We start from the raw sequence: 27,553 nt of genomic DNA, 5'->3' as shown, positions 1-27,553 counted from the left end.
GAGATCGGGCGCCCCCACCGCCCGAGTGATTGAGCCGGTGAAGTACGGGATGCCAAGAGAGCTGGGAACACCGCTGCCGACCCCAAGTCATCGTCATGGGACATGTGGTCGATGCGACCAAATCCGAAATCGTTCCTGGACTCGATGGGTGGTACGCCGGTCACCTTTGTCACGACGACGGTGATGGCAGCGCCTCCACTGGTGACCAGGGCCCACAAAGTAACTCCGAACAACTTGACCGGAGTAATACAAGTAGCTGGGCATGCAAGGACGCCGGCGGAGCCCGTGTTGCCAGTGGCAGACCAAAGTCCTTCCCCACCCGTGGGAGGACAGCGTCGCCGTCGCGCAAACAACGAGGCCACCCCGAAGAAATGAAGAAAGAAGTCCGACTCTCCAAAGTCGGACAACAAGAAGCCCTTCCCGCCACGGGGAGAGAAGCCGGACTAGGATTGCGAGGAGCCGATCGCCGCGTGTCATTCGGCACGTGGTCAGACAGCCCCTCAATGCCTTTGTCCTCGAAGTCCCGGTGCCAACCAAACTGAAGTTGCTGCCCCTATCATACAAAGGGGATAGCGACCCAACCGACCACGCCGAGGCTTTCGAGTCGTACATGTCGGTATGGGAGCAGCCTGATGAGGTGTGGTGCCGAGTCTTCCAAACGACCCTCCATGGCATGTCTCAGAGTTGGTACAAGGGGCTACCTAATGGCTCGGTGTACTGTTATGCCGACCTAAGGGACAGTTTCATAGCCTAATACACTTGCAACAAACGAAGGGCCGTGGAGACATTAGATCTCCTGACTATCCGACAGGGGGAGGACGAGTCCCTCCGGAGCTACGTCAAGAGATTCGACGCTAAGGTTCGCAGATTCGTGAGTCCGAACACCGAATCGCGGCCTTCGCACCGATGAAAGGCTCCGCCGAAAGGCGAGTTCAAAAATGAGCTCATCAAGTGCGAGGACCTCAACCTGGACTCCGCCAGAAAGATGGCCGACCGAGCCATAAAGGTGGAGGACTATCACAAGACCTGGGTAGGCCACGGTGAAGCCGGGCACCCGTAAAGGAGGAGCCGCCAGGACAACGTAGACGAAGGACGCCGTGACATGAATAGGTCACGGCTACCGAGAGATTTAATAGGAAACGAGAACTCGACGGGCGCTGGGGAGTTCGGGACCATACACCCGGCGGCGATGCGGTACAGCATAGCCTCACCCCCGGTTAAATCACCGGCAAGTCTTTGCCCTAAGCAAAACGATGGGCGAAATGGGTAAGGCCCCCCGAAGGCGAGGGGGGACGCGACCTTTAGCCGATTCTGCGACTACCACGGCCAACCCGGCCATAAGACCGACAACCAAGCGTCGGCATCGAGGAACGCCATCGAGGAGCGATCCGAAAGGCGGCCCTCGGCAAGTATGTGGTGGAGGCCCGAAACAAGCTCCGACGGGCGAATAGAAAATCGGTATTCCGGAGGATGGGAGTGATCCAGGTTGTAATCGGAGGAAACGAGAACGGTGGGTCGACTAATGGGCATAAACGGCACATGAATGAGCTATACCAAGCCATCAACTTTGTGCCCAAAACAATGACCCCGCTTCCACCGTCCCCGATATAACCATCGGAAAGAAGGACTACGAAGGAGTCATCGCCCGCACAACCCCTCTCGTAGTCCACCTAGACATAGCCAACCACTTGGTGAAGAGGTGCCCGATTGACACGGCGCCTACACAAACATCATGTTCAGGAGTGCTTTCTCAATCTCGGTCTCAAGATTGAAGACCGAGCCCCGCACCAACCCGCTATACGACTTCTCCGGGCCGCCTGGTACCCCGGGGTCAATCGATCGCGGTGATGTTTGGCCAAGCCGATGCGGCCAAGAATGTTTTATCCGAGTTCGTGGTCATTGATGGTTCGTCGCCTACAATGTTCTCATAGGCCGAGTCACTCTGAGCGAGGCCGATGCAGCGATGTCCATCCGGGCCCTGACATTGATGTATGTCTCGGACCGTGGGGAAGCGCAAAAGCTCGTCTCAAAGGACGAAAGAGACGAAATTGTCAATGTCCAAATATCTGCCAGAGGGTGCAACATGCAATCCCTCAAAGTGGCGAAAAAATCCGAGAAAGGGAAGAGCCCATCCTTACAACAGGAGGGTGATCCGATGAGCACCAACAACGTCGGCATGGTCGAAGGAGCCCAGACCGAGGAAGTGGAAATTGACCCGGGCGCACCGTAATCGCGGTGTCGGCTGGAGCCAAAATTCGAGCCGATCTCCTAGACCTGCTGAGGAAGAACAAAGACGTCTTCACGTACTCAGCCGCCGAGATGCCAGGCGTGAGCCGGGAGGTGATCGTTCACAAGCTGAACGTACTCTCCACCGCTCGCCCTATCAAGCAGAAGATGAGGAACTCCTCGGCCGAAAAGGACGAGGCCATCAAGGCCGAGGTAGATAAACTATTAGAGGCGAGCTTTATCATGCCTTGTACTTACCCTGAGTGGCTAGCAAATGTTGTAATGGTGAAGAAGTCGTCACGGGGGTGGAGGATGTGTGTTGATTTTACAAATCTTAATAAAGCATGCCCTAAAGATTGCTATCCCTTGCCTCGAATAGATAGTTTAATTGACGCAACGGCAGGCTACACTATGCTGAGCCTGCTCGACGCCTTCTCGGGGTACCATCAGGTATTCATGGCCGAGGAAGACATGCCTAAGTGCGCATTCATCACCATACACGGCACATACATGTATAAAATGATGTCGATCGGTTTGAAAAACGCTGGCGCAACTTACACTAGGCTGGTGGACAAAGTGTTTCAAGATAAAAAAGGGCGAAACATCGAGGCTTACGTCGACGATGCTATTGTAAAAAGCAAGTCTGACAGCGAGCACTTGGCCGACTTGAGCGAAACATTTTGTTCACTAAGAAAATACAAGATGAAACTTAACCCAATGAAATGCAACTTCGGTGTCCGGCGTAAGTTCCTCGGCGTGCTTGTCGGCTTAGGGGAATTGATGCCAATCCGAGAGAAAGTCCAAGCAATCTGGACCTACCGAGCCGAGGAATCGAAAAGAGGTTATGACGCCGACCGGAGAATGGCGGCTCTTGCCCGCTTCATCTCTCGGTCACCGACAAGAGCACTCCGTTCTTTACGGTCTTTGAAAGGGAATAAAGACTTTTGGGCTTTGGGGAGGAACAGAGTGCGGCTTTCAAACAACTCGAAAGCCCATCTACTAACTCTCCCGACCCCGTCCCAGCCGACGCCGGGGAGACGCTATATCTATACTTAGTCATTACCTCGGCCACGGTCGATCTTTATGTCGTCGAGAAGAAAACAAGCAAGAACACCCAATCTACTTTATCGACCATACACTCTGCCCGCCGAAAGAAATTACCCACTCGATTGAAAAAGCGGCCTTCGCCGTCGTCGTTGTTACGCAAGGAATTTAAAACCCTACTTCGACGCACATCCCGTGACGGTCTTAACCGACCAGCCATTGGAGAAAGCCTTAGAAAAATTCGAAAAATCGGGCAGACTTATCAAATGGGCAGTGGAGCTATCCGGCTTCGGCATTCGACAAAACCAAGGCCTTCGATAAAGGGGCAAGCACTTGCAGACTTCCTAGCCGAGTGCACATACCAAGAAGAATCACATCCCGGGGTGTGGGAAGTATACACCGACGGGTCCTCCACGGCAAACAGCTCAGGAGCCGACATCCTTATCATCAGCCCTAACGGGGACGAGTTTGAGTACGCATTGAAGTTTACCTTCTCGGCCTCAAATAACGAATCCGAATATGAGGCGGTGATAACTGGAGTCGAGTTAGCTAGAGCTGCCGGGGCAGAGCATGTTGTGTTGAAGACAGATTCACTCTTAGTGGCTAATCAAATCAGAGGAGAGTATGAGGCTCGAGACGACGGGATGGTGAGATACCTGGAAAGGGTCAAAGCTAACACTGCAAAATTGAAATCTTTCCAAATACAATGTGTCCCCAGGTCCGAAAACAACCGAGCCGACGCTCTCTCAAAACTTGCCGTTCAAGCATCAAGAATGTCGATCGAACCGTGCGGTGGATATCGGGAATGCTAACAAGATCACCGAGACCGTCGGCATGGTGGGCGATATCGGCCGAGACGACGTGGATGACTCCGATAATGAAATACAAACGACAAATGAGTTGCCGGAGGACCGCAGTCTCTCATGAAGATAAGAAGGATCGCCGCAAGGTACTCGGTGTTCGAAGGAGAGTTATACGGAAGGTCCGTAATAAGGCCACTCTTGAAATGTGTCGGCCCAGCCGACGCGGAGCTAATCTTGTGACAGAGATTCACGAAGACATCTGTGGACATCACATGGGGCAAGAACGCTAGCCCACAAAGCTCTCCGAGCCGCTACTTCGGCCTACCATGCTTGAGGATTCCGGAGCTAAGACCAAGAAGTGCAAGAATTGTCAGATGCATGCTCCGATGATACACGCACCTTCCCGAGACTTGCAACCGATTAGCCCCTACCATTTGCACAAAGGGGGGATGGATTTATTAGGGCCATTTCCCGACGGCCTCCTGAGAGGAAGGAAGTACCTGATCGTCGCCGTTGACTACTTCACCAAATGGGTCGAAGCGTCGCGGTACCTGCCAAGACCACGGCGGCCGTAAGAAAGGTGATTTGGGAGAACGTCATAACTCGATTTGGGTTGCCCCAAGTCATGGTATTTGACCACGGCCGAGAGTTTTGGAGCGACATGGTAATGAATTGGTTGGAGGAGCTCGGAATCAAATTTGCATACTCCTCCGTCTGCCACCCTCAGAGCAACGGGGAGGCGGAAGCAGCTAATAAAACAATCCTGAACGGGCTAAAAAAGAGGGTCGAAGATCTAAAGGGAAGATAGGCTGATGAACTACCCGACGTCCTGTGGTCACTTCGAACCACGGAGAAAGAAGCGACGGGGTACAGTCCATTCCACCTAGTCTATGGGTCTGAGGCCGTCCTGCCAATTGAAGCAGCGGTGCCGACATTCAGAACGCAAACCTTTGACCCAGTCGAAAATGAGGAAGGCCTGAGAGCCTCCCTAGACCTGGTCGAAGAAAGTCGAGACACGGCACGGCTCAACTTGGCAGTGTATCAAATCCGGATGAGAAGAGCATACACCGTAGGGTCCACAAAAGGGACTTAAGAGTAGGAGATCTAGTCCTAAGAAAGTCGGCCGCCACAAACAAAGGAAACGTCCATGGAAAAATGACGGCCAACTGGGAAGGACCCTACAAGGTGGTCAAGAAATGAGGCGGGGACATACTGGGACGGACATGGAGGGTGTTCCTTTGATGAGCCACTGGAACACGGACAACTTAAGGAAATATTTTGTGTAGCAGCGGAGGTATCCGAGACCGTTGTGGACACCCCAACGCATGATTACACCTTATGAAGAATAATCCAAGTTCTCCATCAAAATACTTGTCCCCTCCATAGTCATGCCAGAATAGACGCCACGGCCAAAGCCGGGCAGTCACGCCAAATGCAGTTGATACTCGCGAAAGCGACCAACATGCTTAGGAACGTATAAGTACAGTTGAGACGCAATTCTAGCCGCCTCGGCCAACCGAAGGCCCGACAGAGGAAGCGATCAATATGTCTACAGATACGAACGCTGTCGAGTTGTAACCTCGATTGCCTCGGCCAAAACCGGGAGTGACGGGGACACAACGACCGATACGCTAATAGGAACGTATAAGTACAGTTGAGACGCAAATCTAGCCGCCTCGGCCAACCGAAGGCCCGGCAGAGGAAGCGATCAATATGTCTACAGATACGAACGCTGTCGAGCCGTAACCTCGTTTTACCTCGGCCAAAACCGGGGGCGACGGGGACACAACGACCGATACGCTAACATGATCACAACGGTGGTTGGGAAGCGCAAATCTGACCGCCCCGGCTAAGACCGGGGGTGGTGGAGGAAGCGACCGACATGCCAACATGTTTAAACGTTTAAGTACAATTGAGATGCGCCTTCTAACTGCCTCGGCCAAGCCGGAAGTAAAAACGAAAAAGCACTCAATATGTTGAAACGTAAGAAGACAACTTAATGGAGGCAAAATAAACAAACTTTATTAAAATTGTTTACAGGATGAGGCAAAACAAAGTCGACGGCCGTCCCCATAGGGATAGCCTAAACACAACCTACCAAAAGTTTAACAAAAACAAAAAGTACAGGAAAAGGTTACAGACATAAAACTTGAAGCGCCAAAAGGATGGCAGGGAGGAAAGGCTCAATAGTTGGCCCCGAGCAGTGAAGGCCGTCGAAGGGCCGGGTGAATCTGGTGACGACCGCCCGTCTCCCTATGCTTGTTTACGCTGCCACCGGCAGCGGCAAAGATCACCATCGATGGGCGACCCGAAGCCGACTTGGCGGCCTTCACCGCCTTTGCCCTCTCGCTTCCTCCCTGGCCGCCTTCACCTTTTCAAAGATGGGCCGCCTTGGCCTCGGCCTCCTCGGCGGCCGCCTTTGCCGCCCGCCTTCTCCGCGCCTTTTGCCTCAGCGCAGCACCGCCTTCTCATCAAGAAGCCGGTCAAAATCTTGCCACGGGAAGGGGTCTTTAGGAAAGAGCTCTTTGATTACTTCTCTGGTAGCATCTTCGGCCTGGTCCCGGTACTGGGCACACATGTTAGGGATGATGACAGTTTGGAGCGTCTCAATGTCCTTCTCCCTCTGAGCAAGGATGGCCTTTGTGTTCCCGTGCTCCTTCGCCTCGGTCAGATGCAGGGACTTCCATTTCTCCCTCTGCTCAACCATAGCATCGTAACCGTCCTGAAGCTTCTCTCTCTCCTCCCGCAGCCTAGCGGCGTCAGCCAACGCAGCCTCAACCTTGGCTCTCTCGGCTAGGACCCGCTTCTCAGCTTCCTCCTTAAGCTTTCGCTGAGTGAGGAAGTTCTCCATGGTGGCGTCGAAGTCCTTCTTCGCCTTCTCGGCCTCTTGCTTGGAAGCAGCAAGCTCAAGCCTAAGCCGTTCGAGCGCATGAGCTGCCTCAGCCATAAGCTTTTCTTGCTCCATAATGTGAGCGTCGGCTATGTCAGTCCACTTCGCCAGCCTCTTGGACAACCTTGCACCCTCCGCCGCAATCTGAGCGGAGGAAACCTTCAGGGATGAGGAGTCGACGGTGACATTTTGATTGCCCGTCTGCACAAACCGCTTCTCCAATTGCCGTTCAGTGGGACCAGCAGCCGGCGGCGGTTGATCTACAAAAAATTCAGACAAAGCATCCATGTCAACATTCATTGACATGTCAGAGAGCCTGTCATCAGGAATGCCTAAAGAGCCCGCTAAATCCGAGCCGTAGGTTAGATCCGTACCAGCCTTGGCCTTTTTGGTTGGAGGGCCGGCCGACCCCTTTTCTTTCCCTAGATCGGAATAAAGAATGCGGCGAAAGGCGTTGCCTCTTTTCTCTTGTTTGAAGGAGGAGGACCCTCCGCAACGGTGACCTCCTCTTCAACATCAACGATGACCACCGCTCCTTTTGGGTTACGGGGATTGAAGGTTGAGTCTGGGTTGACGCCGTTGCGCCGTAGACTTTGTCTTTGGTTTCGGCGCGCGCACGTTACCGGCAATCTGCGCCTCGGCCGCCGTCACATCCAAAGTGCCTTCAATCTGCTCCATAAGTTCGTGAGGAGCCGGTGCATGATCACGTGGCGGGGCCTTAGGATGCGGCTCAACAACTCTCCGTTCTCGTCAAGTCCCAACCTCCGGAGGACGGAGACAGAGCGATTCCGGCCAAATCGGTCTGCAAAAGAAACGAAGCAGGAGTTAAGCAAAAGAAATAAACCAAAATTCAAATACAGAAACATAAAAAGCAAAGATGGGCCTCACACCGACCCCACTCACCCCGTTCGAAGGCCGGTATGAGGCGACGTGGCAGAGCGGCTCATCCTCGAAGAACGATCCGCGTCGGGGCATCCGTCCCTTCGGCGTGCCATCCTTCTCGACCTCAAATGCCTCATTGCCGCGTTTCGTCCTCATTAAGATAGACCTGCCGGCGTCCATCTTAAGCTTACTCCGAGAGACATATTTGTCATGCTCCCCTTGGTTCTCACACCGCAAATTGACGCGGCTCAAAGGACCGGGCAGCGAGTAGTCCTCCGGAACCTCAACGTATACCCACCGCCCCTTCCGGTCCTTGCAAGAAGTAAGCTTAGAGACGGTGATATAATCCGCTCGGTCAGATGCTATACCACCCCGGGCCACCTAGGACAGTCTGTCGAAGGTGGTGAAGCCGGCGAAAGAGGTTCACCGTTGGGGCCTCCCCTTTGAAAAGACACAACCATACAAAACCAACAATCGTCCTGATGGCCAACGGATGCAGTTGGGCCACATCGACATTCATGGCAGCAACGTATTCATTCAGAGGAAACCGGAGCCCATACTCCAGGTGTCTGATGTATACGCCAATACAACCCTTGGGAGGGCAACAGACGGCCTGACCCTCCTCAGGGATAACAATTCTATACCCCCTACCGAAGGAGTAGTGGTGTTCAAAAAGTTCAGAACCGGAACAACTGGCGAACTTGTTCGTCCAGGCACGGTCGGGACTGATCGAGCAGGCATCACCGTGCCACGAAATAAGCGGCCTCCTTACGACATAAGGGGTCGCCTCATCATCGTCATCATCAATACCCTCCAAATATCTCTCATCAATTTCAGGAGAAGGAGACCTGGGGCCCCCGAACCTTATCGGGGTGACGGCAAGTGGCTCCTGCTCATCAGGATGCGACGGTTCGCCCCCCGGCGCAGAGGTACTTGGTTGAGCATCCGCAGAAGACATAGTAGCAACAAAAACTTAACAATTAAAAAGTTGGAAAAATTTGTTTGTTTACCGTGGAAAAGTGCTACGCCGAGTAACGCTTTGAAGACTAGAGATAAGCTTCTTCGAAAAACTAAGAGAGGGGAATTTTTTTTTGAGAAAATGAAGTTTGATGGCCAAATAACGGGGCACACTGCTCTATTTATAGAGCAAAGCCCATGAAACAGACCAATCAGGGCAAAGCACATGAAACATCGACCAATCAATACCAAGCCACGCGTCAAGCATGCAGCCATGGAATGTTAATCGATATACAGTTACAAATCTTCTTCAACACGCTCCTTGGTATTACTTGCTAACGGCCAACTAATCAACAAAACAAAGACAGCACTGGCCGGGGGCAATCAAAAGTACAAACGGCACTCTCAACCTTGGTCTCGGCCATCGCCACTTTCTTTTCCACATAGGATGTCCATTACACATCCATGTGGAGGGGGGATATGGTACGGCCCAAACAGAACCAAGCCGAGGAAGAAGAAGCCGGGGAAGAAATTCAACTTGCGCAGAATACGCTCAACACTCATCGAAGGTCCATACCACGGCATAGACTACGCTGGGGGCAAATTGATGGGGCATATTCTGCACCCGCTGACCGAGTCAACATATTGAGCAAGGTCAAAGCCAAAAGACATTAAGTCAACGTATTAGACAAATTTAACCGACGCACCGTCGGCTGTCACTGGGTCTCGGTCGGGCAACTAGCCAGTCGGGAGGCATATCCGCGTACTCACATCCAAGTCCCCTCGGATGGAGTCAACCAGCCCGGCCTGCCATGGGTCCCTCGGCCGAGGGTAGAATGGATCTTTCCACCGCTTCCGCCACTTGGCCACTTGGCCACTACGTGACAAAAGGTGAAAGTCTATAAATACTCCTCAATCCTCATTGAGAAAACGATCCAATAATCCACAATTCATCCATAAAATCACCATTAATCTGGTATAAACTCCCTTATCTCTCTACAATATACTTTGCCAAGTAACACACAACTTAATCTCTTTAAGTTTACTGACTTGAGCGTCGGAGTGAGTACGCTCGGTACCAAGCCGAGCCCTCAGTTTGTTCATCTTAAACAGGAAAGAGCGAAAGGAAGAGTCAAGCAAAGACATCATTCACCAAGCTTATGTGGTAACAAATCCTACTCCGGAATTACACCCGGAACAAAAACTTTAAATACCGTGCATATAATGCACGGGGTCTAAACTAGTAAATTTACAAATCGCTACAATTACCATTGTGGATTTCAAACGTTTAAATTGGGCAAATTGAACAAACCAAATTCGTGGGTTTGTCATAATTGTCAAGTCCCATGGTGAATTCCCCAAGTTGTTTCATTTAGTGGATTGGTTTTCTGGCAAGTGCTAAGACCATCCCCAAGCAGAAGGTCGAGTTAATTGGGTCACCAATATTTTTTTTCTTAATCACACCTTAATTATCTTGACCCACCTTCACCCTCCCAAGCAAAAGGTCACGATCTAGGTCACCAACCCAATCATTTTCCACTTTACAGCCAATGAGAGGGTGCCACCTACCGGGTCACCATACTCAACCAAAGGTCACCTCCCTATGTTTTGATGGTTGTCCCTTTTTTCTGTTTCCAGCCAATAAGAGAGTGCCACCTATCGGGTCACCAACAAGGTCACCAACTCAACTCAAGGTCACCCGGTGACCCTGAGTAATTCAAGGTCACCAAAATTATCCCCTTAATCCTAATTTAAGGTTTCATTAAGGTGACCCAACAAGGTCACGACCCAGTCGGTGACCTTACTTGGGGATGGTCTAAGACCATCCACATCCACCATCATTTTACAAAAAAGTGATGGAAAAATATAGAGTTGATGGTCTTAAGAGCATGTGCATCGGTGGGATTCTAGTTCCCCAAATGCTACCTCTCTCCTATTATGGGGAGCCCCATGAATGCTTCTAGTGTCCCAACTATTGGGGCTGCCCACTATATAGGGTAGGTTCCCAAAGGCAAAAACCATGCATATGAACAAACAATTACGTATTTTAATCATCGAATATTGTAGTCGAAAATTTTTTGTGGGCCATGAAAAGGTAGAAAAATGACTTTGAGGAACCCCATTGATGTAGGGTGTAATTGTGAAATGGGAAGGGTATATTAAATAGTTAGTGGAAAATGATGTGGAAAAGAGAGAGAAGATTTGGGGCACCCCATGAGTGCACATGCTCTAAATAGTAAATACACACATCCATCATCACATTGTAAATTGATGGTGAAGGCCATCACTGTATCGAAGGAAAAGTTGAAGCAAATTGTTAGAGTCTCATGCAATGAAAATGCTACACCTGGTAAGTTGTGGACAGAGGAGCTAGAAAATGTTTATTTTTTTACATATCTTACATATTTAGTATTAAAATATTAGTTAAAATATTATAAAAATGATATCAAAATGTTTATTTTATTTTTCTCTACAAATAGAGATTAATATTGATAATATTTAAAGTAATTTTGTAGGAGTGAAATAATTGATAATTAAGTGACGATGGTTAATTGATGTTGGGGGAAATGAGTAAAATTTGGTGATGGAAGAAAAGCTGAGGTGGATAGGTGATTAGGATAGAGAAATGATAAAAAAGAGTAAAATGATGGAAAATATATGATGATGGATGCGGATGGTCTAAGGACTTATACATATTGGTATTACTATTAAATATCACCCTCTTGGACCATTGGAAACTTGATTTTTGCGCTCGGAAGTTTCTTCTCATCAGAGGCGGTGATAGTTTTGATGATCTGGAAGTGGGGTCGGACTATGTGAAGTGAAGCCATCTCGTATAGGCGGATGAGGGGGAGAGATGGTGGTTAGGTGATGGCGGCAGAGGTGATGCTTGAAAGGTGGATGAGTAAGTTGATAGGATAAATTGAAATGAAAATCATATACATAAAAGAGTAAAAGGTGTCTAGGTAAGAGCAATACCCTTTTTGCAAATGTGTCATTTTGTTTCTATTTGAACTGTCACCATAAACATTTAAAAATGTTATAATTTTTGTCGAATACGTTATCATTTCAGTTATAAATAACATACAATACTTTTCATCTTTAAATTCATGCATGTGACCATACGAGAATACAATGTTACCATTTAACAGACTATATGTTTTCATTTTTTTTTTATTTTTTTTTGTAACGAGGGAACCCCCTAGCCGCTACCTTCGGTGCGCACTAGGTAAACCCTCGAGTATACGAGATAGCCTGGAAACCCCGTAAACCAGGTAAGCCACCCGAGAGTGACAAACTCGAAGTCTATAAGACATGGACTCGGGCCATAAAAATACTCCACAAGATTGCTCTTAGGGAGGCTTGAACTTGGGTTTCTTTAGAATTTCACTCAAGTTTTAACCACTAAACTCTAAGACTAAGGTGCTCACGTGAAAAGTTATTACACTTCCAAACTGCGGTTGTCACATTTAGTTTGACCATAAGAGAGTACAAATGTCACCATTTGTATTCATATATGTTACTCCCTCCTATTCTTAATAACCCCCTATTCATGGAAGGCACGAGAATTAAGGAGTGGTAGTATTATATGGTAAAGTATTGTAGTGGGGTAGAATATATGAGAGAGGGAAGGTATTGTGATTAAAATAAGTATTGTTGTGGGGTAAGGTGATTAAAATAAGTATTGTTGTTGGGGTAAAGTGATTAAAATAAGATAAAGTATGAGTTTTGTGGGGTATTGTTATGAGGTGGGTGATTAAAATAAATATAAAAGTTTGCCAAATAAGGAAATAGGGAGAGTATTGTGAATAGACACAAAAGGAAATAGGGAGAGTTATTTAGAATAGGAGGGAGTATTATTTTAAGATTAAGGTGGTCACATTAAAAGATTACATTTCCAGATTAAGGTGGCCACATTTTTCTGACCATAAGAGAGCATATAACTTTACCATGTCAGAGCAGATTGTTAGCATTTAAGAGTGTATATATCGTTTTAATTAAATGTTAACAATTTCAGATTAAATAGTACTAACACAATTTTAACAAAAAAAGACTAATATGTGACCACTTCAATAACAAATTACTACAAAACTAGTCTCGAGTCAAGATTTTGGTAAGTCTTAAGATAAGACTCACTCAAAACTAACAATAATCTACCAAAATTTTAACAAAATCTTAAGTTGAGTATTGGAAATCGAAGACTCAACTCAAGACTTTGGTGAATCTTGACACCACTTTCAAAAATTTTTTCCAATTAGTAGATCTCATGTGTCATTTTTTCCCTTTTTCTTTTCAAGTTTGTAATAAAAGAAAGTAAAATGGAAAAGAAGAATCTGAGGTGAGTCAGAGTCAGGGAATTGGAAAAGAGCCCAAGTGCCGTCTGGTAGTTTAGACAATTAAGTGAAGTTGGAACTGGACAAGGTTAGTAGTTGCCTTGCTGATAATGTATGAAGTTTGATGTGAATTTGAATTGAGTCTAAATAATAAAAAATTATAATCATGATTTTTCTTTTTTTTTTTATAAAACATGAGCAATATCTTATGTAATCACACAAGTTCGAGCCGCTCACGAGCTTTTCGAATCGAGCCAGCTTTTGCTCGACTTGACTCGTTGATCTCTCGAGCCGAGCCCGTGCCCGAGCCGATTTCAAATAGCTCGTGAGCTATCTCGTCCCTTTAACACCCTAGTATAGACAATAAAGAAATAGATGTAGGAGACTTTGATGAGTCAAACAGTGACTGGTGAGTAGTCATTGTCCAAAGGAAATAAACGGTATTCAGGGGAAAAAATCGACCAAATATTATGAATGTAGAATGTTGTCCCCATTTAGAAAAGTCCAATTTTATGCACGTAAACGATGATCTCTTTCAAACTTATCACACTGTCTTTAAGATTGAAGGGTAGATTCAAGAAAGCAACGCCTATCTACATTGATTTTTCTGGGTTGTATTTTTAGTGAAATATCCAGAAAAAATTTGAGCAAAAAGTTACAAACTTTGGAGTTAAAAAAACAACAATGGGGGATTCAAAAACAGTGCATTCTCCTTTGGTTACTTATGTTTCAATGTTGTCACTTCTCACTCTTTGTCCTCCTTTTGTCATTCTTCTGTAAGTATTGCCACTTCTATCTGTTTTTTTTTTGTTTGTTGCACGCATACTTGTGTGAGGCCGTTTTACACAAATTTATCGTAAAATTGGATCTTTTAGTAACCACTATTACTTAGGGTTGTGATTGGATCCGTTTTACAACTATAATAGTGTACAGACTAACTCTTTATGTGTGATTGTTGGTTTATTGAGTATTTATTTATGTGGGTTGGTGATGCAAATTGAGTTTGATTTTTTTATTGGTTTGGATGAATTTGATCTGAGATATATTTGGTTTAGAACTTTAGATATTAATGGGCAATTTGATTTATGGGATTTGGGTGTTTGGTTAGTGATTAAAGTTAGTATCTTGGAATAGTGGGTCTTTCTTAAGACCGTCTTGAATATGAAATTGATCGGATAACATTTGGAGTATCTCTTGGACTGACTAATTGATGTTCATTACTAATCGGGTATATGGGGTGTTTTTGATCTGTTTTACGCTTACAACCGTGTTAAATATGGATTTGTGATCTCGGAATCTTATTGATGGGGTTTGGTGTTGGCCAATCTACAACTTGTTTTTAAAGTGTATAATTTTGTTTGGAAGTCTGAGGGAATTTGTCAGTGCAAGTTATAGTGGAGTTTAATGCTCCACTAATCAATTTATTTATAAGTTTAAAACAGTTGAAGTATTTGTTTATCCTACAAGTTTGTTTATTTGTTGTTGTGGACTCCTTGTGAATTTTGGTCTCATGTGCGTTGAAAAAACGTAATTTTGCTTGATGGCAGCTTTGAATCTTGTTGAGGAGGACATGAAATCTAGTAAGAATACTAGGTGGGACGAGATAAAAGTGCAGAAATGTTACGATCCACGAAGATGCGTAATTTGTCCATGTACACAGTACAAACTGATATTTTTGTGATTTTATGAATAGGAAGTACCTAATGATGTCAACTAAGAATGTTTTGTCATCTGATGAACACCTAGAAACTATGTTACACTTAGACTCGGCTTCTAAGTGCATGTGTATTGTAGAGTCGGACTCTTGTAAGCTACTGCCAGTGATCTTTATTATGTAGAAAAATTGGTGTGTAAAGTCATATTCCATCATATCTCGTTTTTTGCAATACTTCACTCTTGTAACTTGCAAGCCTTTGGAAAGTTCTTGGACGCTTGGGTCTAGAAGCAATGAATCATCTTTCGGCTGATTACTGCTAGGCCAATAATATATGTTTTGGCAAAGGAATAGGGCAACATTACATAGGGACTGTGCCACTGTGGCGAGTGACTCTAATGAAAAGAATAAATTCATTCAGCGTCTCACAATGATGATAGATTCTAATTTCCAAGTGCTGAAAACTGAAAAGTACTATATTGTTATGTGAAAATTATTATGGTTACTTTAATCTATATGTTCTACCTGAAGTTATAGAATCTGAGATGCTATGCTGGTTTTTTACAACACACCTAAGTTACAATTTTCGTCCAATGCAGATGGTATACAATGGTGCATGCCGATGGTTCCGTCTTACAAACATGGCAAACCTTGAGGGAGCATGGGATACAAGGTTTTAATGACATATGGCCAAAACCCTCAGTTACTGCGTGCAAAATCATCTTTTGTTATGGAGCTTTTGAGGCGGCCCTTCAGCTACTCTTACCAGGGAAGAGAGTAGAAGGCCCTATATCTCCCAAAGGAAATCGTCCTATCTATAAGGTCAGCCATATGCACCGCTTGATATCGGCATTCTTTTCATTTTCGTTATGTACAGATATTTCTGTTTGATATTGTTTCTTCTTATGCTACCAGATTTATTTCTGGTTGATCATGTGTAGCAGATACTGAAATAATGTTGATCTTGGTTCTATTGCAGGCAAATGGCATTGCAGCCTTCATTATCACGTTGGCCACTTACGTTGGGCTTTGGTGGTGAGTACACGGTCTAATCTATTTATTATCAGCTTCTTGTATTATCCTTATACATCAATTAAATAGTTTGAATGTTTTGAACGTGCCAAAATAGTGCAGTATCTTTGTTAACGATTGTTGGTGTAAAGTGCAAGGAGAAATCAGAAGTTGGGTGCTCTGAGTTCCTGTGTATGAACATGTCAATTGTCATTGTTGCGTGGTGTTTTAAAATCAAAAGTATTATCTCCATCCCAGGTTTACCATTTGACTTGTGGTCAACCATTAGTAACTTTGTTGTGAGAAAATTGTTAAGGTTTGCGTTGTTTGACCACTTATTTCAAATGGGCGCAATGTAAATGTGATGGAGGGAGTTTCTTATTTGATCTAACTGGTTAATGCTCTCTGCAGCGTTCATGCTATGATGGACCATAAAATGGCTGTTAAGTGTTAACTGTTAAAATTATACTTAAGATTTGTCCATTTCTGTAGAGTTATACTTGTATAGTTATACGCCCAATTTTGTGTAGATTATGGGTGCAGGACATACCTTCATATCTTGTTTTTTTTTTTAACCAGCTAAGCAAAGTCAAATATTATGCACCAGCTGCCTCCCTCTTTCTTGTCGCACACAGTTTTACTTGAAAGTGAACTGCACATCCTTGTAATTTTTTCTGCTGTACTATACGTTTTGCGTTTCTTTGCATTACATTATGGCTGTCAGTTGATGCAATGAGATATCCCCCTTATTTAGCAATTTTCACTATTTGCCAGAACCCTTGAGGCGCTAGGGTAATAATGTTATTGTGTACCCTCTATGATGGATGTCATTCTCTGTATGAAGCTTTTATTTTTTTTAACATTTTTCCGTGTTTTCTGCGAACTTTCATGCTTATGAATATATTGTTTTTTTGAACGAAAGGCTTCATGTAATATCAGGATGAACTATAGTGTTTACCTAATTTTGTTGATCTGGTTTCAGGTTTAATATATTCAATCCAGCCATTGTGTATGATCATTTGGGCGAGATTTTCTCCACACTTATATTTGGAAGCTTCATCTTCTGCATTTTCTTGTACATAAAAGTGCGGGTTACTAAAGAATTCAATTGACCATTGGTTTCCTTCTTATACAAACCATGTTTGTGGTTCAAACTTCTAACACAATATTGGTCTGCATGTAGGGGCATGTTGCACCGTCCTCCACCGATTCTGGTTCTTCTGGCAACTTCATTATCGATTTCTATTGGGTGAGTTTCATTGAACCACATAGTAGAAGCATGTACGCAACTGTAGTCCGTAGAGTTCATTTCCTATAGCCTATCAAGCCTTGCTGATAATGCTTGCACCTTTTAACAGGGGATGGAGCTCTATCCACGAATTGGTAAGAACTTTGATATTAAAGTTTTCACAAACTGCAGATTCGGGATGATGTCCTGGGCAGTTCTTGCTTTGACCTACTGCTTTAAGCAGGTTAATCACTTTTCATAATTTGATTATCAACGTGTATACTTGAATTCTATGCATCTATCTATCCAATACATTTAGGAATTTGAATGCGGCCTAGAAGTTTCTTTTAGATGATCTGGTTATTGTATCCCAGAATAGGAGTGAGTAACCTTATAAATAGCATGAACCATAGTCGGGGCTAGACTATATCCTAGATCATTTGGTACAGAAATTGCTGTTTGATTCTATGAGTATTTAAGGTCGAGGCTTTATTATTGAAGTACAATGGTTGTTTATTCATTTCAGTTTTATTGAAAACTTTTCTTAACGAATTGAAACAGCTATATAATATCCTTGATTCCTTGTTCACATCATGATCCCTAATATTCTTTATTTTTGGCTAGAAACTCGAGTCCAGCCTAACTATGTGTCTAGTGTAACTAGTTTGCGCTACAGCCATGAAGTCATGTTCTTCTGCGAGTTATCTATTATTTCTGTCTACAGAGATGATATGGAAACTGTAGATTGAAACCTAACGCTCAGGTTAACATTCTTTGCTGAAAATAGTTAGAGAATTCAAATAATATAGTGGATATATGTAGTGACTTGTGACGGTGGGGTCGTGGTCAGCATTTAATCGCATTGATGTAGAAGCAGAGGAGGGTGACCATCACCATTGGATAGTAAGGAGAGGACTCTGGTAAGTAGGTAGAGTGAAGACCTGACGAGAGATCTGATGTTCTCCTGGAGCTTGGTTCATCGATTTTTGAGAGATCGATAAGGATTACGAGTCTTTTTACGACTAGACTAACTTCATGGTTGTCATTTGTCAATACTGTATTAACTTCCATTGGTCAACATTTCTGGTTTTTGTATAGGCCTATTTAATCGCATTGATGTATTTTTTGTTCAAGTAAGCAACTTTATCTTGGTACTGATACCCCGCTCTTTTATTTTCATGCAATTGCAACAGTATGACCTTTATGGTAAGGTTGCTGATTCCATGGCAATAAATGCTATCTTAATGATTGCATACGTCGCAAAGTTCTTTTGGTGGGAAGATGGATATTGGAATACCATGGACATTGCTCATGACCGAGGTTTGCTACCTTTGTGCTTTGCTTCTTTTTTGTTTCATGAGGTTATTAGTTTGCTTTACATTGTTTGTTTAGTGTCTCCATGTAGGATTGCAGTGTCTCTAACTTTTTAGGCCATGCATGTTGGGATTGAGATCATGGTATCCAACATCGGCTGTAATGTATCGGCATTTACGTAAAGGATTTTCAACTTTTCATGACGATATTTTCCAATTTATGAAGAATTGCTAAAAATAGTAGAATTTAAATGATAGTAATAATACAGCCGATATTTGACCGATAGTAGGCTATTAATGCGGATACTAGACAAATCCAATCTGAAAATAGGTTAGGCCTAGTTTGCATCCCCTTATACTAAAAGAATAAGAGTTCTCCAAAATTTTCCCGCCTAGATGAATTTGGCTATAATTGGGCTTTTATTATATCATATTTGTAATTGGACTTTTATTATATCATATCTGTAATTGGGCTTTTATTATATATTATCTGTTATTAGGCTTTCATTATATTTTATTTACATTGGATTATACTGAACTTTCCCTTTTCCACAGATTAATACAAAATATTAATTATAATAAATTTACAATTAAATTTCAAATTGAGTTAAATATCATTTTTATTATTACTTTCTTCAATGTTTCTATCTAAAATACCGCGCATTCGTGCGGGATCTATACTAGTAGTCATATGAATTATGAATTGGAGCAATAGTGTCTTGCAGTCTTGCTTATCGGTTTCTTGTCCCATCACATTATAACCAATTAACCACGAAAGGTTCTTGCGACTTTTTGATATATTTATGTTAGATTAGTTCCGAAGTCTGAACCTATCTTGTGATTTCTGAAATTGATTTTGGCAGCTGGCTTCTACATATGCTGGGGTTGTCTGGCATGGCTTCCGTCTATTTATACTTCTTCGGGCATGTATCTGGTCAAACACCCTGTGCATCTCGGAACCCAAGTAAGTTCCTCGTTAAGTCATTGGGATTGTCTATTGTAAAAACCTGGGAATTGCGGCATAAGTAACTGAAAAATATACCTCACATTATCGTGTTTTAAAGCAGACATTATTTTGGTTCCTCTGAGGCCTAACATTCTGATTACTGCTTCAGCTTTCAGTTTCCATTCTCGTGGCTGGAATCTTGTGCATTTTTATCAATTACGACTGCGATAGACAGAGACAGGAATTCCGTAGGACCAATGGCAAATGCTTAGTTTGGGGAAAAGCTCCATCTAAGGTGCGCCACATATCTTGGCTTCCCTTGTTTTTTCTCCATCTACTTTATTTTCCATGTTCAAGTAATAATACAGTAATGGTATATATTGAAAATCGCGTACAGATTGTAGCCTCGTATACTACAACGTCCGGAGAGACCAAAAACAGCCTTCTATTGACATCAGGCTGGTGAGTCTTATATTATACTTGCTCCCGTAATCTCATTTATAGCGTCCCCATTTGACCTTGCTGGTCTAAAGATGTCAAATTAGAAAAAAAGTAATTATATTCTTGTGAATATATAAAGCCTTCGAGAATAAGGAATGTGGGCGAACATTGTGAATTAGAGGGCGTAATATGAAAATTATCATTTTGATAAATCAAACTTTTTTCCCCCTTTTTAAATTATATCTCCACATATATCTTATCTGTTTGATTTATATTCATTCTCAGGTGGGGTTTGTCTCGACATTTTCATTACCTCCCTGAAATTTTGGCCGCTTTTTTCTGGACAGTCCCAGTTCTTTTTAATCATGTAAGGCAAATTTAAAGGATTTTTTTTTTTTTTTTTTTTTGTGCGTTGTGGTTCGATTTTATCCCCCTCAAAACTGTCCTGATTTTGCCATTTCTCTCTATCTTTATGTATTTCAAGTGTTTTGTTGTGCTTACTTTCTACAGTTTCTTCCCTACTTTTACCTGATCTTCCTCGCCATCCTCCTTGTCGACCGAGCTAAAAGGGATGATGATCGATGCCGATCCAAGTAAGTCAATTGACAATGCATTGCTCTACCTGCTTTGTATAAGACTGTATGACAATAAGTTATTTGTTAAACTTTCTTACAGAAAACCTAATTTTTGTACTCATTTAATTAACTGATTCGGTGATCACTAAATTACTACTATGCCGGTGTGACAAACTGACAATAAGTTATTGTTAAAACCGTCTTACACAAAACCTAAAATGAGTACTCGTTTCATTAAATATGATTTGGTGTTTGCTAAATGAGTACTTGGCTTGTGCGATAATAAGTTATTGTTAGGCCACAACAACAACAACAACATCAGAGCCTTAATCCCAAAATGATTTGGGGTCGACTGACATGAATCATCCTTTAGAACCGTCCATGGGTGAACGCACACCTCAAAATGCGAAAAAATAGAAAAGAAAAAGTGAAAAACAAAAGGGGAGAAGTTATTGTTAGGCCATCTTGCCAAAAAAAACTACAAAAGTGTACTTGTTTTCAAAACCGAGAGTTTCATTGTCGCAATTTCCCAAAGAATCTCCGTAATAGACATGTTTCATGTCTATAAAACCCCTAATATGAAGGGTGACTGTTTGCACTTTGCAGGTATGGCAAGTATTGGAAATTATACTGCACGAGGGTTCCGTACAGGATCATACCAGGAATCTACTGAGAGTTCCCTTTTGTACGATCAAAGTCTCTTCTGTTCACACTCGTCTATCTAGCGCAGCTTCTTATGGAACCCGATAGTTGTATCATGGACAATGCTGTATTTTGCTGGATGTAGAGTCCCAACAGTTGTAGACTTGTAGCCGTTTTGTACAGTTTATTTACTTTTCATACTTAGATGAGCGAGCGACTGCATGGTTTAAGCGTTATGTATGTAAGACAGTTGAAGCAAGTGGATTTTGTATATGTTGCTCTTTTGCAACAAATGCGCGCTTAAGAGACTAAAACCCTATACAGTATCTAAAAAACATTGTCTCATTTTCACCATAATCTTCCTGCTCGACTTTTTGTGATTGAATTTCGTAAATGTTGTAGTATTTGATTTTTTTTGACAGATTTAGTGTTTTTTTTATTTAATTTAAAGAAATTAATTTATTTATTTTTCTCCCCTTTATTACACTTTTTCACCAACCACTTTCTTATAGATTTTACCTGGTTCATTCTGGATCCTTAACTCTATTTCGGTTTTTAAAAATCGTTTTAATTTTTTCTCTCGATTTAAATTTTAAGTTTTTATAAAAGAAAGACGGAATCGATTTTAAAACCCCTAAGTTCACCTTGACTTTCCATTACATTTTCGTTCTTCCTTTTTGTTTTTCATTTTCCCTTTTTTTATTCGCATTTTGAGGCGTGCGTTCACCCATGGACGGTTCGAAAAGATGATTCATGTCAGCCGACCCCAAATCATTTTGGGATTAAGGCTCTGATGTTGTTGTTGTTGGTGTTAGACCAGGAGTATCTCCTACCGACAGGTCGGATAATCTCTTTCGGGGTATTAAAGGCAATTTAATGGGTTGATCCCTCCAAATTTGGCTTCTTCATTCGCAAGAGTCGGGAATCGAACCCCTGACTACTTCTTTAAGAGATGAGAGCTCTTACCAGTCACATCAGCCAACTATGATTGTTCTTCGATGTTTTAAGGATAAGATAAGTGTTCTTATACATAGCTATCAAGTATCAACCACACGTACGTATCTGTTCTTCATTTCCTTACCATGTCTTCATTCCTTGGCAAACACCCATTAAACACACATCTCAGCCTCCCCAACGTACCAAAACCGAAACCATGGCGAAATTCAGTCATTTCGGCATCACTGCCAGCAAGGGACAGGGTCATAGACTTTGGCAAATACAAAGGCCGAATGCTCGGAACGCTTCCCTCAACTTACCTTAAATGGGTTTCTAATAATCTCAGAGCTAGGGACTTTGAGGAGTGGGCCCACCTAGCTGATCAGGTTCTCCAAGACCCGGTTTACAATGACCGTGTCGAGTGGGAGTATGCTGATAAGCTACTGAATGGCAATGTGTCAGGCTTGAATTCTGTGTCTGTACGTGTACGCCCGGTTGATGAGTTGCTTGAATTGAGTCAGAGGTTTGGGTGGGATAATGAGGATAAAGCTGGGTGGGGCCGGGTTGATTTTCAGATGCTTGGGACGTCGAAAGGTGGGAGGATTCCGAGAATTAAGGAAGGGAGTACTAGGCCTGCAGAGGGTCGAGATTCTGGTAAAAAGAATGACGCGAAGTTGAGTGTTGAAGAGACGAGAAATGAGAGGCGAGAGAGGTTGAGAATGAGGAGAAGTGTAAGAAATGTGGACGACGAGGAAGAAGGGAGAAAAGGCGGTGCTGGAAGCCGTGCTGGTGGAGAGGTTGAGGTGCCGGGTGTTTATAATCCGTTTCCAGGAAGAGAGACGCTTCTTAAAAAGGTTCTCAATCGGAGAAAAATCGGGTAATATATTCAAATGCGGTGTATCAATTTTGAGTATAATTTAATGTTTTTTTTCGATGTAATAATCTTCATTCTGGATCAATAAACACCGTCTCTATGAGTTAAAAACGCATTACACATTCCGTTGTTTCTTTGATAAAATTGAATTTATGTCAATTTAGTTGTTTTTGCAAACTTTAGAAGTTGTTTCATGTGGCTGTGACCTGTATCACAACCGATTTATAAAGGTTTGAGAACTTTTAGCTAGCGCGTTTTAATAGGGTATCGATTTTAATTGTTCAATCGACGATCGTGATTACGGTTTAGGCTTCATGTCATTATCTATGATTTAGGTGGTCTTAGCTTGCAGAATTAAGCCCTTCTGTAATGTTGGTTTTTTCTTCATTTTCCTTTTAATTGTACACCAACATTTATTCAATGATTATTTTTGATTAGTTGACTTGTTAATTTGGATCATATTCTTTTGCACATAATATTTAATTTATTATTTTTCATTTGTGCATAGCTAATCATTGATTTTGATACCAAATGATTGTTATGGACTTATTATGGTTGTATAAACAAATAAAGAGTTGCTTTTTAAATTACTTTATTTGATTAATTTTGTTTTATGCCTCTTTTAATCCATGATTTGGTTGCAGGATTTCCTAGTTTAGTACAGTTTGCTGGCAATTCTGTCCTAACAATGACATAGCTCAAAAGTAAACTGGTCGATTATAATATTATGATCAGACTAAAAACTCATATTAGAACGTTGTATGTATATACCGAAGTTAATTTGCAAGTAGCATGCATATGGATGCCATAAAACCGATAGCTAAGCAGTGCTGTCTCGAGATCCCACAGGTTTTTGTAGTCTTACTATATAAAAAGCGAGCATGTTTAAAGTTATGCAGATTTTTACTATGTAAGACTCCGTTATTTTTATGAGTGGTTCTTAAATTACGTTATAACCCTCCTGCTGATAAAATTCCCTCATTGTAATAAGGCAGCTATCTAGAGTATTAATTTGCAACAAGTAGCATAACATCCAACATGGACTAATAATGTCATTTGTGGTACAATAATGGATACAAATACCAAAGCAATGGGAGTGAATGCAACTGGAATGCTGCATCTGCATGCCTGCAAATGCTCTTCAATTGTTACTTACTAGATTGCATCTGCTGGTTTATGGATCATGATAGAATAAATTAAAATGGTTTACTAAGACGCTGCACTTCTTTTTCTTGTGATTGTGATGTAGTGGTCTTTCGATGCAATACTTGGTACAATTTTTATCTTGGGTCATTCGGAAGCAGCCTATTTATATTGCTAACACAAGGGTAAGACTGCGTACATCTGACTAGCTCCCCTTAGCCTGCAATTTGCGGAAATCATTGAGTCACTGGAAAAAATTTTCGGGCACTTGAAACAATTGATAAAACTAAATTATAACTTCAACTTGCCCACCAATTTAAAATGAAGAAGGTATACCTATAATGGTACCTAAAAAATTCAACACAAATATTTTATTAATTCAGCCCCCTAACCCCTTCACACCTCCTTAAATATGGTCCCTTAATCGAATTCAGTTAGACAGATACATCCGTCTTAAACAAGAAGTTGTCAATCAAGTTATACATAACAAAACTTCAAACAAAGTAGAAGTGTTATGGATTCAAAAGGCTCAAACAAGATCATTCAAATAGTAAAACTTCATCAAATCCTCAAAAAATGGAGAAAACTTGCTAATGCAAGTGCAAAAACAAACAACAAAAGCATAAAATTCCTGAAAAAAACACTATCATTTTCGGAAAACTCGGTTTGTTCAATAGATTATGTACCAAAAGGGTACTTAGCAATATGTGTAGGGAAAGAACAACTCAAGAGATATGTCATCCCAACACATTACTTGTCTCATCAATCATTTCAGATTTTACTGAATGAAGCTGAGGAAGAATTTGGATTCCAACAAGAAGGTGTTCTTAAACTTCCTTGCGAAATTGCGATTTTCGACAAGATTTTGAAAGTCTTGCATTTTCACAATGGTGATGAAACTGATGCTATTAGTTCTGATTTCAGTGAATGTTGCTCTCCTGATGTTACTGATCAGCCTTACCCTCAGTTGTGCAGATAGTGTTTTTTTTTTTTATGCGTCGCCATTTGTATTTTTCGAGTTTTGTCATTACAAATTATTTTCGACTTTTGTCATTACAAATTTTGATATGAGACGGTCTCACGTGAATTAGTCTAAGTGGTCGTACCAATGCCGTTATTGATACGAATATGTTTTCAAAGGTTGGCCGTAACTTTAAATAACTAATACTCCCTCTAATCCAATCCAAACTACCATTTGACTTTTCATGGTTTACGAGACACTACTTTGACCACATTTTTCATCATTTATATACTCCCTCCTATTCAGCCTATATAGTTCCTCTTTCATTATAATACTCCTCACATATATTAGAGAAAAGGGAACTATAGGCTGAATAAGATTGAGTATTATTTTTTGTCGTCGAAAATATAATTTTCCAAAACCTCTTTTTATAACAAACGTAAATATGTCAATTTTACGTATAAATTTTAAAAATTTGACTAAATATAATCGATGTTAAAAAAATTTAACAAGGTTAACTTTAAAAAGCGAGTGGATAATTTGAATTGGATTAAAAGGAATATGAGTATTTGTGTACAGCGGCCTTCCAAGTTTATTGTAAAACGAGTTTTCATAATAACGGCATAATCAACTGATAGATGACAACATTCACCCCTCTTTTTCTTGCTACCAAGTTTTTAATATACTTTTCCAATGTCGATTTAACAGAATGACTTACGAACTTTTTAACAATTCAAAGCGTTTTGCTTGTGCTGAAGACCTCTCACAAAAAAGGGAGAGGGGACAAGGTGGGGCACTCCCCATGGGCTTCCCCACTCACCTCTCATGGATATTTTGTGAGAGGAAATGGTATCCGTCACAAGCCGTCTTCAATGAGATTTTGTGTTAACAATTTAAGTTTATTCATAGGATAAGACCTATTAAAATGGTACAATTTAAAAATTAAACAATTCCAAACAAAGTACGAGTATAGTAACAATAAACCCGAAATAACCCGACTCAATAACAGAATTCCAAACAATTTCGAACTAACAATAAACCCGAAATAACCCGACCCAAACTCAAGTCTGACTAACCCCCCTAACAGAATTCCAAACACTAACAAAACCGCCAGCAACCTGCGGCCAAACAGCAAAAACCCCGCGAGCAGCAGACGCACCCGCGACACCAATAACAAAACTCTCAGTATATCCTGGTTTGGAATCAACCTTCTTTTCAACAATGGCTAGCCGATTACAAGCTGCGTCGAGCTTTCTAGAAGCTTCACCCATAAACTTATCTTTTCTACCCTTTCTAGAAGTGATTACGCGAAAAAGAGTGTGTTGGAGATCATCAATTACTTTAATGGAAGCTTCTTGTGTGTTCATGCCTTGGGATTCGTAGTGTGTTATTAGTTCTTGTGGTGTTGGTATCTTTATTTTTTGCTTTTTGTTGTTGTTGTTGTTGTTGTTGTTGTTAATGGTGGGATTTGAAGGTGGTAATGGTGGTGGTTGTGGGGGTTGAGAGGTGTTGGAGAAATTGGGTTGCTCCATTTTTGGGAAATTTGGGGGAGTTTATTAAACCCTAGATTTTAATTTGGGATGAATTGGGGGTGAAATGAAGAGAGAAATTAGGATAAGAGAGTGTATGTAGTAATTGTGTTGTTGAGGAGAAGATGAATTGTGTGTGTTTTGGGTTAAAAGTTGGGTTTTTGGGCTTTTGTTGGTGTTTGTATGGGTTATGGATGCAAGCAAAGTATATTAAAGTTCAGCCAGCAAGTCTTCTATAGGACCGTCTTATAGTATAGGACTGGTTCAATAGGAAAAAAGTCAAAGCAAAAACATTGAGATATTAAGTTTTTGATTTTATTTTGATAAAATTATAATGAAAACTAACATATTTAAATATATAAGTTAAGTTGACTGGCATATACTGATATGCGTAGTATATAGGACAAAGGAGAACCCACCTCAAAGGGTGGTAGAGCCCTTGTCCTATATAAATCCCACATCAACCCCCCATTTGATCGATGTGGGACAATGCAATGGCATAGTCCTGTAACATTCGTCCCTTCTGCAGGACCAACGTCCTCGTTGGGTCACGGCTGGCTTTTCCAGGCCACCTACTCTGAGGCCGGCTCTGATACCACTGATATAGGGGATTGCGAATATCATTTGATTGAGCACTAGGAGAATGTGATGATTGATGGTATTCAAATTCAGATCATAAGTTTTTCTTGTGAAGTTTTCATGTGGGTAAATAAGACAAAAAGTAGAATGCCTAGGGAATCACAAATGAGTTGTCTTTATCCTTCCATGTAGATTTTATTTGACCCGTCACAAGCTTGTGAGGGATATTGGCCGTCACAAATGAGAATTTGTGATCATTTGATTGAGCACTAGGAGAGTGTGATGATTGATGGTATTCAAATTCAGATCATAAGTTTTTCTTGTGAAGTTTTCGCCGGTTACGTAAATATATCGATGGTTAAAATGTGAAAGGACAAAAAGCTAACCAATTTACTTATCGAGTATGCAGAAAACTTTCGCCTGGTGTTTCACAAGGTGAAAGGCAGTGATTGCAGATTTCACTAAGATCTCCAAATACTTTGACAAGTTTTTCTTCTGGTTTGTAACAAAAGATCACTTGAAAGATTAACAGTTGCAAAGATCTAGCCTGAGTTATTTCATGTCAAATAGGTTTATAAGACGAAA

The 27,553-nt window shown here is 42.2% G+C and overlaps 4 protein-coding genes across 4 annotated transcripts; 3 read left to right on the top strand and 1 right to left on the bottom strand.

The window, feature by feature from the left end:
- The first annotated feature begins 13,547 nt into the window (after positions 1 to 13,547).
- LOC141622611 (7-dehydrocholesterol reductase-like) lies at positions 13,548 to 21,260 on the top strand. Its single transcript, XM_074438633.1, has 13 exons — positions 13,548 to 13,912; positions 15,390 to 15,612; positions 15,770 to 15,825; positions 16,784 to 16,886; positions 16,985 to 17,050; positions 17,160 to 17,273; positions 18,223 to 18,349; positions 19,206 to 19,306; positions 19,458 to 19,583; positions 19,686 to 19,750; positions 20,015 to 20,096; positions 20,240 to 20,322; positions 20,911 to 21,260. The coding sequence occupies exons 1-13, from the start codon at positions 13,821 to 13,823 to the stop codon at positions 20,975 to 20,977; spliced, it is 1,305 nt and encodes a 434-aa protein (XP_074294734.1). The 5' UTR covers positions 13,548 to 13,820; the 3' UTR covers positions 20,978 to 21,260.
- Positions 21,261 to 21,948: 688 nt separating this feature from the next.
- LOC141622612 (uncharacterized) lies at positions 21,949 to 23,044 on the top strand. Its single transcript, XM_074438634.1, has one exon. It carries the CDS (start codon positions 22,029 to 22,031, stop codon positions 22,761 to 22,763), a length of 735 nt encoding a protein of 244 aa, XP_074294735.1. The 5' UTR covers positions 21,949 to 22,028; the 3' UTR covers positions 22,764 to 23,044.
- Positions 23,045 to 24,413: 1,369 nt separating this feature from the next.
- On the top strand, positions 24,414 to 24,878 carry LOC141623442 (auxin-responsive protein SAUR23-like). The gene has a single exon (XM_074439550.1). It carries the CDS (start codon positions 24,414 to 24,416, stop codon positions 24,876 to 24,878), a length of 465 nt encoding a protein of 154 aa, XP_074295651.1.
- An 890-nt stretch (positions 24,879 to 25,768) lies between these two features.
- Positions 25,769 to 26,556, bottom strand: LOC141621169 (uncharacterized). Its single transcript, XM_074437852.1, has one exon. The coding sequence runs from the start codon at positions 26,390 to 26,392 to the stop codon at positions 25,922 to 25,924; it is 471 nt and encodes a 156-aa protein (XP_074293953.1). The 5' UTR covers positions 26,393 to 26,556; the 3' UTR covers positions 25,769 to 25,921.
- Between the last annotated feature and the right edge of the window lie 997 nt (positions 26,557 to 27,553).

The sequence above is a fragment of the Silene latifolia genome, chromosome X (assembly GCF_048544455.1).
Source record: "Silene latifolia isolate original U9 population chromosome X, ASM4854445v1, whole genome shotgun sequence".
Classification (NCBI taxonomy): Eukaryota; Viridiplantae; Streptophyta; class Magnoliopsida; order Caryophyllales; family Caryophyllaceae; genus Silene; species Silene latifolia.
Note: the sequence above shows the minus strand (reverse complement) of the source record. Positions and strands in the feature narration are given on the sequence as shown.